Genomic DNA, 19,253 nt, shown 5'->3' with positions numbered 1-19,253 from the left:
ACCGGCAGCCTCGAGCCGGCGTAAACGAGCTGGCGTTTGATAAGAGGCCATTGCAGTAGCGGCATGGTGATATCTGCCGGGGCTGCGTTGGCTTTTGGCGTTCTCGATCGATCCCTTCGGGCAGTCTTCCCAGACGGTCTCCCCGTCTGAGACCAGGCAAGCCGTGGGGCATCTGTGACCAGGTCGTCCTTTCGACATCTGGTCCACTTTGATACCCTTGCTCCAGCTGATGGCCGCATGCTGGAAAGCTCGGAGGGTAGGCGGGCCCTCTGCTCGATATCGGATTCGGTCCAAAATAGTCGGGTGGCGCACAGTTGCTGGATCTGCCACATGCTCTGCGGCATTCTGGCTACCTGGCCAGGGCATGTCGAGGCTCTGCGACCTACCCACGTGTCGCAGAGGTATGAGTCCCGATCTGCGTAGTTTCCGTGTCTTCGATAGCTGATTGTCTGACCTTTTAATTAGGAACATCATATATCTCCAAGCTAAGCCCGGACGACAATCCCACGCACGGCAGCCTGCCCCTGCCTTCGTCCTCTTTAGCCGCCAAGTCACTCACACTCGTTGTAACTTGCACAACCAGCATTACTAGCAATACTCATCACGTTCTCCCTTGTTTTCCCAGAGTCAAGGTCCAAGTTTCTATATCGTGGTTGGCTTCACTACCACATTTCAGCGGCTCGCTCCTCGCGAGCAGGTCACGATGGGTCTCTTTAGCAAGCTTTCCCGCAAGAAGGGCGAGGACAACAAGGCTGATGCCTCTGATGTCGTCGAGGTCAACCCCTCACCGTCAGTCCTTTCTCCAGAGAGCATTGGCGATGTAGTTTCGGAGAAGATTGACGATGGACCACGCTTTCGAGCAGTGAGTATCATGTTCACCCCGCCCGATTCATATCGTACTTATGATGTTTTTCCCCCTGTAGATGGTCAGTTATCTCTACGGCCGAATCACGGCAAGCCGATGGTTGCCTCTGCAATTACCAGAGAACGAGGCGAAGGGACTGCTGCTACGGCAAAGCCGTGGCACGTATGTCACCGAGCCGGAGCGAATCGACCCACTCCTGTTGGCGGCCGTACAGAAGATGAATGCGGAGGTGGCCTTCACCATGACCACAGAGACGATGAACGTCATCTTTTCAACATTGTCTCCAGATCAGTGCGAGATTATCCTCGAGAACGGTTCCCAGCTCCAGGTTGTCGAGTCCCTCGCCGCAATCGCTGCTGGCTCTGCGAACTTGCGATTTTTCCAGTATGCCGCGCTCCTGCGGGAGGAGCGTGTGTTGCTGATCTGGCACGATGATCTCGACAGAGTCCTGAAACAAGCTGCCGAGATGGAGCACAAGCTTTTGTCCCTCATCTGGAGAGCAGCACGCCCAATGAGCATTGTCCCATCTCCGCTGAACTCAGTACCGGCAAGCGGCATCACTTCGCCTGTGGCGTCGACATACAATTTGGCCGCGGAGCTTAAGAAAACGCCAGTCGCCCATACCATCCAAGAAACGCCTTTTGTAGACGAGGAGAAAGGCCACACGGGAGCGGAATCGTTGCAGCGGCCCGTCGTCGTGACAAGCACACTCTACGTCGGTCTCGGTGTTGCGGCCCTCACAATCATTCTCGTAGGCTCCTCAGTCTCCGAAATGGTCGCTGCTTCACTTGTCGACGGCAACTACATGCGCTTTGCGCTGATTGCAGCCATGCCGTTCATCATGTCTCTTGCTCTTTTCTTCACTACTGTTGTGTTTGGCAGCTTGTTCCAGGCGTTGGGACCTGTCGGTACATGCAAGTCGAACACGCGGTACCATTCCACCATCAAGCCCAACGTCACCCGTGCTTATGCTGCTGGGTTCAGCCCACCGCCAATCACCATTCAGATGCCGGTTTACAAAGAGTCACTCGCGCAAACGATCAAGCCGACTGTGGAAAGTCTGAAAGCAGCCATCTCCCACTATGAATCTCACGGCGGCACTGCAACAATCTTCATCAACGACGACGGGATCCAGCTCATCTCTGAGGAAGACGCCACCGCCCGAAGAGAGTTTTATCTTGACAACAACATCGGCTGGGTCGGTAGACCGGGCCACAACTCCAAGCCGTGGGGTGAAGACGGCCCTACCTTTACCCGTGGTGGCAAGTTCAAGAAAGCGTCAAACATGAACTTTGCCCTCAACTTCTCCAACAAGGTGGAGGATGCGATGCAAACGCTCGTTGACGAGCGTGCTCAGCGCGTTGGGCATGACATGCTCGACCAGTTCGAACACGATGAGCTCTACGAGATTGCCATGCAGAAAGCTCTTGAGCAGGAAAAGATCGCCTGGGCTGCCGGCAACATCCGCATGGGCGAGCACATTCTCATCGTCGACTCTGATACTCGTGTACCTGTCGATTGCCTTCTCTACGGTGCCGCCGAGATGTTCTTCTCCCCCGAGGTCGCCATTGTGCAACACTCGACGGGCGTTATGAAGGTCGTGGGCGACTACTTTGAGAATGGCATTGCCTTCTTCACGGATCTCATCTACAGCGCAATCCGCTACGCCGCGTCGAGTGGCGAGGTTGCTCCTTTCGTTGGCCACAATGCGTTCTTGCGATGGAAGGCTATCCAGGCTGTTGGCACCACGAACCAGGAGACCGGCTTCGTCACTTACTGGTCCGAGAGCCACGTTTCCGAGGACTTCGAGATTTCGCTCAAGGTTCAGACAAATGGCAACGTCGTCCGGCTTGCCAGCTACCACGGCGACGGCTTCAAGGAGGGTGTCTCGCTCACGATCTATGATGAGCTGGCCCGTTGGGAAAAGTACTCTTTCGGCTGCAACGAGCTCATGTTCAACCCAATGAGGTCGTGGATCACCAAGGGACCTTTCACCAAGATCTTCCGAACCTTCATCTGGGCCGACATGCCCCTCACCTCCAAGATTACCATCTTTGGCTACATCGCGTCATATTACTCTATCGCGTCCTCTCTGCCACTTACAATCCTTAACTACTTCCTCGTTGGTTGGTTCGTTGACGATCTCGACAAGTTCTACCTGCAGTCATTTAATGGTATGTATACTTTCTTTCCTTTTATGGGACCTCATTCGGATCGTTCCACTGCCCCCATGCCAATCCTCACGTAAAATGCGCAAAAAACTAACCACAACGATAAACAACAATCAGTCCTCCTGTCAATTGTCTTCGTCTTCAACGGTCTCGGCACGGTGTGCCGCGCAATCCTCTTCTACCGGACCGGCGAGAAGCCCTTTGTGCGCGCGCTCATCGAGGAGCTCACCTGGACGCCCATGTTTGTCGTCTTCTTCGGCTCCCTGTCGTTCCACCTCAACCTGTCCATCCTCGCGCACATGTTCTCCATCGACATGCAGTGGGGCGCCACGGCCAAGGAGAAGGAGAACAGCAACTTCTTCAAGGAGGTGCCCAAGATCTTCTCGACCTTCAAGTGGATGTACGTGGCCTGCGTGCCCATCATCGGCGCCATGATCTACCTCGGCTGCTTTGCGCCGTACGGGTACGAGATCAACACCCGTAAGTCCTTTTTTTTTTGCCGTAAAATTTTACCACTTGCCGCTTCATTTCTTTTTTTTTTCTTTGCTCCTATTCGATTCTTCCCTCAGTTACAAACAGCTTTTGAGGACGACAATACTGACAACGTTCTTTTCTTCCCCACCGCAGTTGCCGCTGTTCTGCCATTAGCACTCGCGATTGGCTCACACATGCTCATGCCCTTCCTCCTTAACCCTTCGTTGATGGTATTCAACTACTGAACAAGTAAAAACACAAACATAATGCCACAAGGCTGGATGCGTCCAGCAAAAGGATTGTCGCCCACCCTGGAAATGTGAATACTCGGGCACATTTAATACATCGGTTTCGGGGCTAGCAAAGTCACCCCCGACGAGCTCACCTGCATATATATATATATTCATATATACTGGCCAGCAAACCTCGTCGTAGCTTAATGGTTTTTCATATTTTCGTCTTTCCAGCTTAGCATGAGGCTTGCTTCGAGAGCGTACAACTGGAGTTCTAATGGCGCTTTACAAGGGACTTTTTCTTTCTAGACAATAGACCAACCTCCACGCATAACCCATTCGGAGAGTGAATACAAATCATCTACCACTGATGACTATCCTGTGCTTGTACCGCCAATGATATTCGGGCCGCCTCTGCTTATCAAACAACTTGTGGAGTTCAGAGTGACAGATGTCCTGGGAGTGGCTCGTGGCTCATGAACCTCTCGACTTTCGCTGTCCCAAGTTTGATGCGCTGCTTTTCGTGACCCTATCAAGATCCACCCATGAATTATGCGGTGGAACCTGTGTGCATGTGTACAGACGAAGCACGTATGTTCTTGTTCGATTTTGATGTTCCAAGTTTGACGGAAAAGGCGCAATGGCCCATGACCAAGCCCCGTCGTAAGCTGCCGTAGGTATACCGATTATGCTCCAGGTTGAGACATCGTAACTGTTCGCAACCCACCACGCCCACGACCTAGAAATGGCACAGCAAAAGATTCGTCTGAATGTAAAGCTGTTGCTCTTCTCAAATCGTGTCACTCAATCGGCAAAGCGCTCTGCTCGCCGCATCGACCACCTGCGACCGTAGGCGAATGGTGCTGAAACAAACCAGAAGTCTCCATTAGTACATGACTAGTAAAATGGCTAGGTCATAGAAAGTCAGTGAGGATTCATGTTGCATTGGGTTGGTCCTGTCAAAATGCGCAAAACTCACCTCCTCTGAGGCTGCCTCGCCCAGCTGAAACAACCGGTCAAATGCTGGTCCAACATCGTAGTACCCATGAACTCTGACAATGAGATTTTTGTCCCGTCCCGATGTTGCCACTTGAATGACATTGCAGCCCCGTATTGCAATTAGCTGCTGATCCGGATCACTAGACAATATCAACAGTGTTGTGAACTCCATATATATCTTGTCACCTATGACATCTTTTCCGGCCAAGCCCAAGACCGAGTTAGCATGAAACCTGTTTCCTTTCCAGATTGTGTAAAATAAACTTCCAGGCAGGATTGCACATCGTCTGGGGATACGTACCGTAGGAATTGACATCGCGCCGGACGTAGCAGAGGTTCTCATAAAGCTGTCTGTATGAGGCGAGATGACCTTGGATGCCGTGTACTTCTGGACCGTTCGCAAATATGCTGATGAGATCCTGCGAGAAGGTGTTGACATATTCCTCCGGCTTCGCCTTGCCCTTGTCCTTGACGTCGAAAGGGACCCACTGTCTCTCAATGAGGTCCTCTACAGCCTCGCGGCTGCAGAGAACGTCCACCATACTGGGTTGTTGACTGTGCAAGAGCGCGAGGAGATCTACCACTGCTCCGGGAATATAATTTTGGGATGCTGAAGGTCAAGACGCTGGCTGACCAATGCTAAGCTGACCAACGCCAAGCTGACACTGGGGGCGGGCCGTTGTGCGCGAATGACCGAGAGTGAGCCGTGCTGAGCAGGCTCGCACTCCAGGACAGGTGAGAATGTGCCCAAAGAATGGTGAGTTGCAGCACTCGGTTGGTAGAGACCAAGATGCGCGGGATGATGAAATCTCCAGAGTCGGCGCCCTGGAGACCTGGGGAAGACACGACGTCGCGGGTGGTGCCCCTATGATTCGCGTGGTCCCACAGTGGGCGCGGGCCGACTCTCTTAGAGCTAGTATTTGGCAATTGCTTGGTGCTGGGCGCCAGATGGCTGCAGGACTAAGTGGTGCCCGGGATGCAGAGTCAGCTCTTCAGGGATGGGCGATCCACCCGAGGGAACAACTGCATACAACTCCGCCGTGGATCGGATGGCAGAAGAGCACTCCACTGGAGCCCTGCACTTTGGTCGTTCAAAGACTGCGAGTATCATCCACATGGATGTCAGTATCGAGGGTCGGGGCTTTGCACTAACGTAACCCAGCTGGGGACGGCCAGGTGCTCGGATTGGCAAGCGTCGCTGGCCACGGCGGGAAGTCGATCCACGTGCGGGCAACAGCGACCTTGGCGCGTCGGCCGTCAAGTCTTGCAGGCGCAAGGAACCAGGATCAGCGTAACTGGGGAGCCAGATCGATGGCAGCCAGGGTTCACAACGTTGCAGTGTGCAGTGTGCCGTGTGCGGGGGGGCTGGGCTGCGCTCTAAAGGATTGTGCTAATTTGATCGAGTATGCCCTCGTTTGCTGCTGAACGTCGCTTGCTGCTGACAATGCAGTGAAAGAGGAGGACGAGGCGGCAGGCGAGTTGATTGTCGCTGTTGTGGCCCTCGAACAAGTCCTCAGCTGCTGCTGCTGGGATGACCACGGGTGGCCTTGATCGCACAACTTGAGCAGTTATGCTTGCGAGGACAGCTGTTGTCGTCGGCGTTGTCTGCAACAGAGTCAGGTGGCGCGGTGGGCAAGTGGCGTGATCTGTGGATGGGATGCTGTTGTTGCGAGCGATGCCGTGCGGGAGAAGCGTGCCTCAGCCGCAGGGAAAGAGTTCTGAGAGTGGCTGACCCCGGGGCCGAGCCATGTATTGGGTTTAAGGAGGACGCTGGGTGGTGAGAAGTGAGGTTCGCAAGGTATAAGTCCAGCCAGCCATCCCGTCCCGTCCCGGGTGGGGGGTGCTACTCTACTCTACTCCAGCATGTCCGGACTAGGCCAAAGGGCTGACCTCACTGAGGCAGGAGCAGCCGCCCCGTTGCGGGGAGGCAGCGCTCGTCACGCAGCTCGCTCCCTCTGTCCAATCACGCAGAGACCCGGCCTCATGGGCCCGTCTGGCCCCCAAGCGCCCCAATCTCATGTTGCGTCGAGCTCAAGCGTTATCCTGCACGTCGTCAGACCCGGCCTGAGGTGCACACACACACACACACACACACACACACACACACATATGCAGAGCTGCACTCTTTCCATTGACACATAGCCCGACCTCGGTGGTGTAGATCCAGTATATCTGCCTCCTCATGAGGCTCTAGCTATCGCTCGTGTTCTCTGGCTTCCCGTTCAGAGCCCCAGGCGAATCCCCGTCTTTGTTCTTCTCTTGCGAACCCTCCTCTTGCGCAGTGACTCCATTCTCCCCGGTGCCGTTGGCTGCGGCAGCGACTTCTCGCGCCTTTGCGGCCTCGGCGGCCTCGGCAGCCTCTCGTGCTCTGATTGCCTCCGCTGCTTTGCGGGCTTCCGCGGCGCTTTGTGCCGCCTCAATGTCGGCCCTCTTGGCCTGGGCAATGGACAATAGCCTGTCCCCGACATCTCCATAGCCCTCAATCTTGCCAAGTTTCTCGTTGAGGAACTTCAAGTCGTTCTCCATGCTGTAGAGCGCAAACACGTCAGCTGGTTTGTTCGTCTTTGCCTAGTCACCGGTCAAGCAAGGACCAAATACATACCGTCTCACGCCGTGCTCAGTGTTTGGCTTCAGAGACTCGAGCGTCTTGCTGAGGTGACTCTTGTAGCTGTCAAACACAGGCGGCATAATCATGAGGATCGTTCCTTTGGGAAGGTGCTTCGATAGCACCTTATACAGCGTGACCGTGTCCTTGACCAGGGTCTCCATATAACCATTGACGCCAACCGCAGTCGTACTGTCCCAGTCGACATTCTTCATCGTCTTGGCGTGCGTGGCGGCGCGGCCACTCATAATCTCGACGAGCTTGTCGTAGATGCTGTTCTGGTGCTCCTGGAAAAGTCGCCTGACCTTGTCAAACTCGCCCATAACCGATGGTGCGCCTGGGTTGTTGGCATTGGGGCCGCTCCCCGCATGTCGCCGAACGAATTCGCGCACATGAGGGATGAGTGCAGAGATGAATGCTAGAGCCTGGGCTGCCAGCGCAAGATGCCGTGTCGTGATGTTCTTAAGGCCAGCTGACCGTGTAGCTCCCGCGCCGAGAATGAGCTGCGTGCAGCGGGAATTGAACAACTGCAAGTAGCCTATCAACGAGACAGAGACCTCCGAAGCCATGGACGGCATCGTCGCAATGAGCTGGAGGAAATGAGACATGCCTTGTAAGCACAAGATGGCCGAGTTGGGCAGGATGAAAGGCTCTTCATCAATCATCGCACTCCTCGTCTTCTCCTTCTCCTTCTCCTTGCTTGTGCCATTAGACTCGGACTCAACCTTGGCTGGAGTCTCAGAGTCCTCCTCGGAAAGTGGAACCCAGATCTTGCTTGCTTCTGACCATTCCGCGGCATCTTTGGTGCTGCTTTCCAGAACCCGGGTGAGCAGCTCGTTGTTCTTTTCCGTAAAGTCCTTTGCGCTCCACTGATCCGACTCCATCGCCTGTGCGAGCTTTTGTTTCTCTCGATCGCCATGGTGTTGAATAAAGTCCTTGATATGCGTGTTGACAGTCGTCTTGAGTGGCGTGCCACTTCGTCCAGATATAGATTCGCACTCGGTCGCAAAGTAGAAGTTCAAGGTAAAGTAACGCAGGAACCAGATCAACGGTAGATGGGTGGTCTGCTCGGAACGCACTCGCAAAACCTTGAGTATCTTCTCCTGGCCAAGGTCGACAGCCTGCCCTGTCAGGTTTGCCATGTCCATCGCAAGATGTATGTCTTCTTGCAGGTCGCGATTCGCGCTGTTCAGAGGAGGCGATTTGATGGAAGGCGATCGCAAACCGGATTGTAGCTCCGGCTCTTCTCCAATAGATCCCGCAACATCGAACAACACCTTGACTTGAGTGCTTAGTCGTCGCAAGGTTTCTGTCACGCTTACATATATGGTGACAAAGAGATCTTCGGCATCTTCTGGCTCCAGAGCTCGCAGGTTTCGCGCCAGGATCGACGACTTCTCTTGTTGCGTCATCCGCCTGGAACCGACAGTGGACACAGACATCATCGACTCGTTGTCGTCATCGTTGGAGCTTGGGAGGGGTTTCCGGACCAAGTTGCGGATCTCCTTCAAGATTAACTCTCGGTACGCTGCAATGGCAGGTGTGATGTATCCCGATCGTTGCAGACCAGCTATTACTGGCTTCAGCTCCTTGCGAATCCCATCTATCCCAGCCAAATAAGCTGGGAACGCCGAAGGCTCTCTGGAGTGTCTCCCGCGTGCTCGCATGGCTGCTCCGCTCCACCGAAGCAGAACCTCCTGCGAAGACACAGTTTCGACATGTTTCCTGGCGTCTTCGAGTAGGATGGCCACGAATTTCGTCTCGTAAGCCTTTCCAATACGCGTCTTGAGCGTCATCATGTCTTCGCTGATGCCCCTCAACGCCACGGCTCCTCGGAGGTCGCGCAGCTGTATAGTAGAATCCAATTCGGCTGCTGACCGGCGCCGACCGGAAATGAGCATTTCAAGCGTGTCTATGCTGTCGAGCGCATCCTCGAGCTCTCCTGCTTCGACGTGGCCTTCACAGACAGCAACGAAGTCTATGATCTCCTGGAGCTGTTTCACGGCGTCGTTGAGCTGTTGCAAATTCTCTCTTCGCCGCTTCTTCTGAACAATATCCAAGCCACTGGTCGCAATGTGCTTATCGAGCGCGTCGAGCTCTTTCCGCAGAGTTTGGATCCTCTCCACCGAATCGGCTGCTTCCGAATGCAATTCACGCAGAGATCCCAGCGCGGTAAAGAAGGTGGTTGATGCAGTAGATATGGATGTGATCAAGTGCATCTCCACAGTGTCCATGTACCACGATAGCTTTTCCTGGAGGATAGCATTCGTGGCGAGAGCTTTGCGGGGGGCGGTAGGAGTAGCATTTGCCTGTGCTGTGGAGCCTGGTGTTTGTTGCACGACTTCTGACCGTTCGCTGACAACGTCGAATGTTCGTGGGTTCTCCAGATGGAACTCCTGGTCGAAGTACACATTCGGGATCGTTGATAGTGGCGGAGGTCCATGTATAGCTTTGCTCCCCTTAAGGCCTGAACTTGACCGTCGGCGCATCTGTGGCGCGTCGGTTGATGTGACCGACTTGAGCGACGTTATCGAAGATTTTCTGGAGCCCAGTTGTCGCCCTCGTGGCCGAAGATGCCCGTCATCTGGAACAAGCTCATCATTGCGGCTATTGCGCCTGAAGATCTGGGCGCTACCGTCGTCGTCGCTTTCTCTAATTCGTCGCAGCTGCTCATGCAGCGCCCCAACCTGTGTCAGGTATGGGGCAAAGTCGGAGGAGTCGATCTTGGCAACGTTCGTCAGAGTAACGGGGGGGATGTCCTTCGCTGTGGGCGGCTTATGTACCGTGGACGCCGGGGCGGACGAATGGGGCAGCAAACCCGTGCGGACTATCGGAGGTTGTAGAAGTGTTGAGATGGCATTTTGGCCAAGCTCGAACAGAGGAGAAGATCCATGACCGGAGTCGAGTTGACCACCAACGGAGTGTATTGAGCTAGCATTCGAGCCACGTCTGGCCCCTGATCGATGGTATGGGTGCTCAGGTCGGGGCTGTGGTGACATCGGTGGCAGGCTGTCAACAGAGCTGCGAGGTAGGGAGCTTGACATGATGTCCACGGCCAGTAGAGTTCGCTTTGTAGAAGTCAAGGAGAGTGATGCCCGTGGGCTCTGCGGCAAAAATCCAACCACGCTACCGTGAAATCATTGCTGTGTTTTACTTGGCGCAGAGGTCCGCGACGGCCCCAATGGTCAATGGTGACCACTATGTTCGCTGGGGTCAAGAATCCCACGATGCTCGCCGCAGCGCCTCGTTGTCCGGCCCGCGCGTCAGGTCAGGTGGCTTCTCCTGGGTCGTGATGTCGCGAAGTGTAGATACCGATTGGTTGGAGATCGCCGTGACAGGGGAGAGTCGCTTTCGGAGACAGATGAATGGACGTATGGCGGTGACTGACGACCGAGTGTTGACTACGTTAGTGTACGTATTCAACAAGAACAGGGTCGTCGCTTGGTTTTGGAGCAGCGGAGTTATGATACGGTGCTGGCGAGCACGTAGCTGGCCTTGCGGAGAGCTGAAGGCCACTGAGGCTGAGCTGTTTCCCGTGCATCGGACCCCTGGAATGACTGACCCCAGTTCTGCCCGTGCTGTAGTAGCTGTCCTTTCTGACGCCAGCCCAAATACGCAGAGGGAGCGAGATCATTACGTAACGCTGCACTTCAGACTCGAACTTTGACACGGCTGAGGCCCGCGACTTATCCTGGCATCAGGTTACTTTACGGGCCTTGCCAAAGAATACAATGAAAGAAGAGTACTTTAAGGGCAGGTGCTCAGGTTCCCCCATCAGCTCCACACCCGTTCTGAGCCAAGTAGCGCAAGACCATGATCTACCGGGTTGTTAAGAGAGCTCAGCATGCCAAAACGGACCGGAACTCAAGCACTATTAAAGTAATTATACTCGAAGTACGCATAGGACCACGATGGGAGGGCAGGATAGTCCAATGATGGTGGTGCAAACCCACGACCGAGTGTGGTTCAGGGTAGCGGCATCATCATCACTTGCGCAACCCGACTTCATTTGCTGCAGCCTGGCCGCTTGGGGATGAAGGCTATTCGACTTCAGGGGGGCGGCCAGGCCGCCCAGCGCACTATCCCCTTTTAGCGCTAATGCAACCACTTTACGCGTGCGACGCGCTTACGCGAGGGGACGCGTCAAGCCGGTCTCGAAATTAGAACGCAGGGCCAAAGAGGGACACTTCACCGACCCCACCACGAAGACTCCTGTGCACAAGCACTCGACTCTGCCTCGCACATGCACACAACCACTGAGCCGAGTAACAATACATTGCAGGCGCACATCGTGTCTCCCGACCCAAGACTCTGATTCCATAACTGCCAGCGTCGCTACACATCAGTCGGGTCGTGGCCCTTCACAACCAAGTGCAAGATGGATCGCCAGTCTGTCTACTCGGTGTCCGTCTTCCAATCCAACAGTGGCCAGAACGAGGACACTCGGCTACAAGTCCAGGAGCAGCTGGTCAACTTTATTCTTCAGTTCCGCCACGACAATATCTTCGTGTACAGGTAGGCATCCTACAATTCACAGACGAGTTTGCTCAGAACGTGGGCTGATCATCCTACCGCCGTTACCAGAGACCAACTTCGCGAGAACGCCTTGCTACAGAAATACTGCTGCGATGTCAACGTTGGCGACCTCATCAAGTATAGCGAAGAACTTGCGCATAGGCTGGTAACTGAGCCTGCAGAGATCATTCCCCTGGTCAGTCTCCATCAACCTGACCCCTCGACATGCCTACAGGACTTTCGCTCAAATAACCTTGTCACAGTTCGAGACGGCGCTCAAGAAATGCACGCATCGCATCCTGTTTCCTCACGACCCAAGCGCAGTCGTGCCCGAGCACCAACTGCTCCTGCACTCCACAGCCGAAGATGTCTCGATCCGTAATCTCGATTCCATGACGATTGCCCGTCTTGTTAGAGTTCCAGGAATCGTGATTGGCGCCTCAGTCATGTCTTCGAAAGCGACGGAGCTTCACATCCAGTGCCGAAACTGTTTGCACAATGCAGTCGTCCCCGTTTTCGGCGGCTTCACCGGTGTGTCTCTGCCGCGACAATGTGGTCGAGCACGCCCTGCAAACGACCCATCCCCAAAGTGTCCTCTGGACCCCTATTTCGTCATGCACGAAAAGTCTCGATTCGTCGATCAGCAGATTATCAAGCTTCAGGAAGCCCCCGACCAGGTTCCCGTAGGAGAACTGCCTCGCCATGTCCTCATCTCCGCTGATCGCTATTTGACCAACCGAGTTGTCCCTGGTTCGCGGTGCACGATCATGGGAATCTTCTCCATCTATCAGAATAAAGCATCCAAGAACTCTTCTACAGGAGGAGCCGTTGCGATTCGCACACCATATCTTCGAGCCGTGGGCATCCATACGGATGTCGATACAGCAGCAAAGGGGACTCAGAACTATACAGAAGAGGAAGAGCAAGAGTTCTTGGAGATGAGCCGGCGGCCGGACCTCTACAACGTCATGGCCGAATGCATAGCGCCATCAATTTACGGAAACAAAGACATCAAAAAAGCCATTTTGTGTTTGCTCCTCGGCGGCTCGAAGAAGATCTTACCAGACGGCATGAAGTTGAGAGGCGACATCAATGTTCTGTTGCTGGGTGATCCAGGTACTGCCAAATCTCAGCTTTTGAAGTTCGTTGAGAAGGCAGCTCCGATATCCATCTACACATCCGGCAAGGGCTCATCTGCTGCCGGTCTGACAGCTTCGGTACAGAGAGATCACTCTACCCGCGAATTCTACCTGGAGGGTGGAGCCATGGTTCTGGCCGATGGCGGCGTCGTCTGCATTGATGAGTTCGACAAGATGCGAGATGAGGATCGTGTGGCTATCCACGAAGCAATGGAACAGCAGACTATTTCAATCGCCAAGGCAGGAATCACGACCATCCTCAACGCAAGGACATCGGTGCTTGCTGCCGCAAACCCGATCTTCGGTCGCTATGATGATATGAAGACTCCTGGTGAGAACATTGACTTTCAAACAACCATTCTGTCCCGTTTCGACATGATCTTCATCGTCAGGGATGAGCATTCGAGAGACAAGGACGAGCGTATGGCGAAGCACGTCATGGGTATCCACATGGGTGGTCGTGGTCTTGAAGAACAAGCCGAGGCAGAGATCCCCGTTGATAGGATGCGAAGATATCTCAGCTACTGCAAGTCGTAAGTGTCCTGCTCAACGTATTCCTCCATTTAGGAAGTGGCTTAGACTAACTTCGCCCCCTCAGCCGCTGCGCACCTCGCCTGTCGCCAGAAGCGGCAGAGAAGCTGTCTTCACATTTCGTTTCCATCCGCAAGCAAGTCCATGCTTCCGAGATCGAGGCGAACACTCGGTCGAGCATTCCCATCACGGTCAGACAGCTCGAGGCAATTGTACGAATCACAGAGTCGCTAGCCAAGCTCACACTGAGTCCCATCGCGACTGAAGAGCACGTGGATGAAGCTATCAGGTTGTTCCTGTGCAGTACCATGGACGCCGTCAACCAAGGTGCCAACCAGGGCAGCCGGGAGCTTAACGACGAGGTCAATCGAGTAGAAGCGGAGCTTAAGCGTCGTCTTCCCATCGGATGGAGCACGAGCCTTGCGTCCCTGAGGAGAGAAATGGTAGAAGGCAAGGGCTACAGCGAGCAGAGCTTGAATCGCGCGTTGATGATTCTGCAAAGACGAGACACCATCATGTTTAGGAACCAGGGTGCTCAGGTCTACCGCAACGGTGCATGATTCTCGGGACAGAGCAAAGAGCAATGATGGAATGGTATCTGCGTTTGCGTTTACAATGTATGGAGTTTGGACGGCCTTTGAGGGAGTGAGGGTTTTCGGATTCATGGGGCAGGTAGAACATTGGTTTTATATTTAAATCAAGCGCATGTCACGCATGGTTGTCTGACCATCTCTCATACCGCGGTCGTCGGGTCAGCGTCGCATTCATAGGCTTCTCTGGTGGCAAATGATCAAGTAATGATGATGATGCTGTGAAGCAATAAAAACCGTCGCTGGACAGCTGTTCCAACAAGGGAGTTAGCTAGCTGACCTACAAGCACTCCGAGGAGCCAGACACATTCTTATCGATAGCCGGCGCCGAAGAGTGGGGCGCTGGACCTAGTTGACGATCCAGGCGTGCTGCGCGCCTAAATTTTTGGGGGTGCAATTGTCTGCAGGCAGTCTCCTTCTCCATCTCGACGTTTTGTGGTCTCGACAGGAATAACTTTTGCGAAGATGCCGCACAAACACACACGGCGTGACCAGGACGAGTCTGCGTAAGTCTCAGGAGACCTCACTTCCGCGTCCACCAGGTCAAAGTTCTAATTGACCAGCTGCGCAGCTTCGACTTACCACCGACGCAATTCGCGAGGCCGCTCCCAGTCAAATCGAATCGGCAGACACAAAACGATGGCAAGGGCAACAAATCGCAAAAGGGAAAGCCGGTGACGAAAGGAAAGGATAGCTCAGCGACCACGCCGAAGCCCGCCAAAGATGATCAGCAAAAGCGGAAGAGAAAGGCGAAGGGGTTCGACGATGCGCCACGTGCCTTCAAGAGGCTGATGGCCGTCGCGGGCGGCAAGAAGATCCGCTCGGGACTAGACAACGGCGAAGAGCCCCCGAGCAACAAGAAGAAGCAGAAGAACAAGTCACAGGCGCAGGACGCTTCGCCCGCGAAGGTCGAGACCACGACGTCGCAGGGGCCAGAGATCCCCACAATCCGGCCTGGCGAGAAGATGTCCGAGTTTGCGGCGCGAGTAGATGCTGCACTCCCAGTGACTGGCCTGATCACGAAGTCTGTCCGGGGCAAAGCGGATCCTTTGGGCGCGAAAAAGTGGCAGACGAACAAGGAGCGAAAGATGCACAAGCTGTACGACGAGTGGCGCGAGGAGGACCGGAAAATCAAGGAGAAGAAGGAGGAGGAGCTTGAGCTCTTGGACGAAGAAGACCTTGAGGACGAAGATCGCGCCGCCGCGCGCAAGCTCGAGATGCAGGCGAGCGCCGGGAGCGGCAAGAGGAAGAAGAAGGGTAAGCGCTCGAAGTATCTGGGCGAGGTTAGTGATCCCGAGGATGACCCCTGGGAAGCGCTGCGGAAGAAGAGGGGTGAGAAACGGCCTGGGCTTCACGATGTGGCACAAGCCCCTCCTGAGCTGAACAAGAAGCTGCCCAAAAAGCTGCTGGTCAGGGGCGCTGCGGTCGAGGTTGACGGCGTGCCCAAGGCAGCGGGAAGTTTGCGCCGACGAGAGGAGTTGCAGACGGTGCGCGACGACGTTGTTGCACAATACCGCAAGCTCATGTCGGAGAAACGAGCCAAGTACGAGAGCGCGGAATAGTCTGGTCTCGAGGCCAGACGACTTCGGGAGTAGGATGTTTGCAGATCCAGCGGCCTAAAGATGATACCCAAATTGACCAGACACGCATGCTGTGTGCCTGCCGTGTAAAGTTCTGCTGTGTGATTCATGTTGCTTGGAGTGCTGAGTCAAAGTGATGTAGCTCTGTCGCCCATGGCCCGCCAGCCGGGAGGGGACGATTCATTGCCCCACTTCCTGGCCAGTCGTCCCTCTGCGACCAGAGCCGAAAACGCCCACATCAGACGAAGAAGCGACCCCATCCATCCCTGATCTCCACGAAAGATCACATTTCGATCCCTCCGACTTGCAAATTTTTGCGTCGATGCGCCGCCGCCTACAGAACACCAGGTGCGCCCGATGACCAGAGCTTTCGGCCAGCCATGATGGATGGCGGCCTGGACGAGCTCATTGAGGCGCTGCTCACCGAGATTGCCTTTTCAGGGAACAGAGGTAAGGCCCGTGATCTTGCATAACTTGTGCAGCCCGCTTGTCGCGTACCGTTCGTGACAAGGATGGCCTGTAAAAAAAAGCAGAGTTTCTTGAACACCAGGAATCCTATACCAGGAAGCTGACGGCTGCGCAGGTTGTGCTGTGTCCGATCTTGTCCAGACAATCAACACTCTGGAGCAGACATGTGCTTTTGGTCCCTCTAGCTCCGCTCCCTTGGCCGAGCAAACCTCCCAAAAAGGCAAGAATGACAAGGTGCAAGACAGCAGAAACACCCAAGATGGCCAAGAGCCTTCCGGGTTCGCGTCAAAGGTGTGGGCGTGGCTCGCTGCCAGGAATGATGTCTTCATCGGACAGGACGCCGAATTCAACGACCTCTCCCTGAATGAGGTCTTGCAGCTTCCAGAAGATTGCTCGGGCGCGACTATTGGTGACGGAACAGAGGTGGCGGTTAATGCTCCCTCTACGCCTCCACGAAGCCCTGGCTCGGCACAGCCAAGTCCCAAACATTCTTTTCCCGCGAATACATTGCGTCCTCGCGTGTTTCTATCGGATGAGCAGCATTGGAGACTCGTTACCGGACACGGCCCCGATCTCAAACGAGTACCAAAGTTCGAGTGGCTGGCACTGGTCGATATAGCCGCAACGAGACATGAAGGTATCCTACAGGGTGACCTCGTCCGCATCACTGGTCAAGACAAACGCTCGCTACCGACCCGCACGGACGCCTTAGCAGCCAAAGGCTACATCATCAAGCAATCAATTCTTGTTCGAGGATGCAGATCGAGCAAGCTGTGGCTGTCTCGTTTCGCGAGGAGCGCCGCAGAGGATGCGAAAAGAGAGGGACTACCGTTAGAAGAGCTCGATCTCTCCCGCGAAGCCTTGACATCCAGTCTTGACCCAGTCCCATTCTGCGACCTCTGGAACACCCGTCCCGTCGACTACCTGGCCATCGCACAGGCATTTATAGCTGTGAGTAAAGCTTGGGGCATGATAAGATACTGCGACCTGAGGACAAAGCTAGGTGTCGAGCAGAATGCACCGGTAATGCGTGCGCTTGCTAAAACATCGCGCCTATTCACTGACCTCGGGGTCATCCGTTTCATCGGGGGACGCTTTGCGCAAAGCAGTCGTCTGTACAAAGACTGCGTCAAATTTATCCGTGAACCGACGGAACAAGAGTGGAAAGAATTCCGCGCCGTTCCAAGGAACCGTATTCAGGCGCCCTCGCAACGTCTTGGAAAGCGTGGCGAAGCTTACCGGGCAAGTCTTACAGCGGAAAAGACCTCAAAATCCAAACCGAAAAACCAGACACAGCCTCAGGGAGAAGCTGCGGAGTCGCCCATGACAAAGCGCCACTCTCGCCATCAATATATTGACTATGAGACCATGGCCAAGCTAGAACTTGGACCGCTGTCACGCTCTCTACAAAAGCCATTTCCGAATACTGTTTACGACATCATCCAGAGAGCTGGTGATACAGGCTCCTCGAACACAGAGCTAGCACAGCTTACGCTAGGCCAGGCTTACAAGAAAATGATTGCTGCTGTGTCAAGATCCATATCCACACCGCCGAGAAGTGCGAGCTCTGAGCCATACAGAGTCATCTCCCATAAGCACCGCGTGGGAAAGATCGACGCGTACAGATTCTTCTCCATGGGCCTTCCCATTGATACTTCTACTGCTCTAGGCCATGACTTTGAGCCCGGAACTCAGTCCAACGAATGCCACGCGCATCCGCCTTGTGAGGCGGCCGAGACGACGAACGTGCCGCCACTTGCATACGAGTTCACCGATCAGCCAGCACTGTCGACTAAGAAGCGAGGCTCGCTTTCGCTTTCTCAGCTAGCACGGATTTCTGATGGCCGTCCGAGAGCCACGAAGCACAGGCCCAGAAACAAGGCCACTATCTCAGCTTGGGACAGCTCGACTGGCGAGACCAGAGCCGTTGACGATCAGCTCGTGGCTGATGCGACTTCAAACGTGCAATCCGAAAACCTCGTCGTTGGGAGCCATCAAGAGAGTGGTGACATCACTGCCGATATCGCGCCAGCTACTCTGAAGTCTGATGCCCTGGGACAGGGTAGACGCGGCCGTCCTCCAAAATCTGCTCAAACGATGCCCACACCGGAGCCTACAGCTGTCGATGTGCCCCCAGCAGATCAGGATAGCACAATGAGAGGCGAGAGTCTGACGAAGAATGTCCACCCAGCACAGTTGCAGAGTACGCCTATTACCCCAAGAGTATATCAAGGTCCGAACAATTCGCTTGACCCGAAAGGGCGAAAAGGGCGTCCTAAGAAGTCTTACGTCGTGGTCCTCAAACACCCTAAACTCCGAGACGCTTCTCACCTTGGAGAAACATCGACGAATGCAACAAGAACCCACACCGTGATTGAGAGACAAGATCCTGCCAAGGGCACAGCCACCGACCTTCCTCCAATGCACACGCCAGCGAACATATCAGAGCCGCACTCAGGTACAGAAGAGGTAGCGGTCATTGTAGCCGAACCTGAGGAACAGGATAAAGAAGCAAAAGTCAAGCCGTGGAAGTGCGACAAATGCGGAAAGCGCTGGAGGAACAACAATGGCTTGGACTACCATCAAAGAGTTGCCAGGGTCCCGTGTAATCCGAATTTTATTCCAGTCGTCAAAGAGATTAGGGAGCCTCCGCCTTCACGGCCTTCCCCAGGTCCACCCGTGTCGCCAGTTGTGGCTCGGCAAGAAAGCAAGATTCCCAGACGGCCGGCACCCGAGGTGCAACCAAGGACAAGACGGCCGCTCTACACCCTGGGGACTAAGAAGAGGTTTCCAACAAAATCAGAAGGCCAGGGACTTCCGCAAATCACGACGGGAAACAAACAGTTTGGTCAGTCTCAGAAATCTACCATGGTCATGCTGGAGATCTCGGTTCATGAAGCAATCGGAAGCAAGACTCCCGTGATCGAGAATCTTCAGGCCTCGTCTGTTTCGACTTCACGTCCTCTGAACGTTTATGGAGAGCCATTACCGGCTGTGCCGCAAGTCGAAAGGCGCGGCGCAACTTCTGAAAGAAGACAGAGCCACGGGCGAGCTCGGGGACGCGATGCCCCTCTCACGTCTGA

The 19,253-nt window shown here is 54.6% G+C and overlaps 5 protein-coding genes across 5 annotated transcripts; 3 read left to right on the top strand and 2 right to left on the bottom strand.

Moving 5' to 3' along the window:
* Positions 1-806: 806 nt before the first annotated feature.
* B0I36DRAFT_408030 (glycosyl transferase family group 2-domain-containing protein) lies at positions 807-3,975 on the top strand. The gene is made up of 4 exons (XM_046161858.1): positions 807-862; positions 924-3,039; positions 3,154-3,516; positions 3,664-3,975. Exons 2-4 carry the CDS (start codon positions 924-926, stop codon positions 3,753-3,755), a joined length of 2,571 nt encoding a protein of 856 aa, XP_046014237.1. The 5' UTR covers positions 807-862; the 3' UTR covers positions 3,756-3,975.
* A 523-nt stretch (positions 3,976-4,498) lies between these two features.
* On the bottom strand, positions 4,499-5,383 carry B0I36DRAFT_108583 (uncharacterized protein). The gene is made up of 3 exons (XM_046147847.1): positions 5,044-5,383; positions 4,723-4,937; positions 4,499-4,652 (listed from the first exon to the last, which is right to left on the bottom strand). Exons 1-3 carry the CDS (start codon positions 5,282-5,284, stop codon positions 4,641-4,643), a joined length of 468 nt encoding a protein of 155 aa, XP_046014236.1. The 5' UTR covers positions 5,285-5,383; the 3' UTR covers positions 4,499-4,640.
* Positions 5,384-6,932: 1,549 nt separating this feature from the next.
* On the bottom strand, positions 6,933-10,346 carry B0I36DRAFT_373668 (Vps54-like protein-domain-containing protein; the record flags this gene model as incomplete). Its single annotated transcript, XM_046160213.1, has 2 exons — positions 6,933-7,269; positions 7,345-10,346. 2 exons carry the CDS (start codon positions 10,344-10,346, stop codon positions 6,933-6,935), a joined length of 3,339 nt encoding a protein of 1,112 aa, XP_046014235.1.
* Positions 10,347-11,551: 1,205 nt separating this feature from the next.
* On the top strand, positions 11,552-14,397 carry B0I36DRAFT_321361 (MCM2/3/5 family-domain-containing protein). Its single transcript, XM_046153691.1, has 4 exons — positions 11,552-11,862; positions 11,932-12,058; positions 12,126-13,534; positions 13,600-14,397. Exons 1-4 carry the CDS (start codon positions 11,726-11,728, stop codon positions 14,090-14,092), a joined length of 2,166 nt encoding a protein of 721 aa, XP_046014234.1. The 5' UTR covers positions 11,552-11,725; the 3' UTR covers positions 14,093-14,397.
* Positions 14,398-14,531: 134 nt separating this feature from the next.
* B0I36DRAFT_321360 (uncharacterized protein) lies at positions 14,532-15,802 on the top strand. Its single transcript, XM_046153690.1, has 2 exons — positions 14,532-14,628; positions 14,694-15,802. The coding sequence occupies exons 1-2, from the start codon at positions 14,588-14,590 to the stop codon at positions 15,682-15,684; spliced, it is 1,032 nt and encodes a 343-aa protein (XP_046014233.1). The 5' UTR covers positions 14,532-14,587; the 3' UTR covers positions 15,685-15,802.
* Positions 15,803-19,253: the final 3,451 nt, after the last annotated feature.

Source organism: Microdochium trichocladiopsis (assembly GCF_020744255.1).
Source record: "Microdochium trichocladiopsis strain MPI-CAGE-CH-0230 chromosome Unknown B0I36scaffold_4, whole genome shotgun sequence".
Classification (NCBI taxonomy): Eukaryota; Fungi; Ascomycota; class Sordariomycetes; order Xylariales; family Microdochiaceae; genus Microdochium; species Microdochium trichocladiopsis.
Note: the sequence above shows the minus strand (reverse complement) of the source record. Positions and strands in the feature narration are given on the sequence as shown.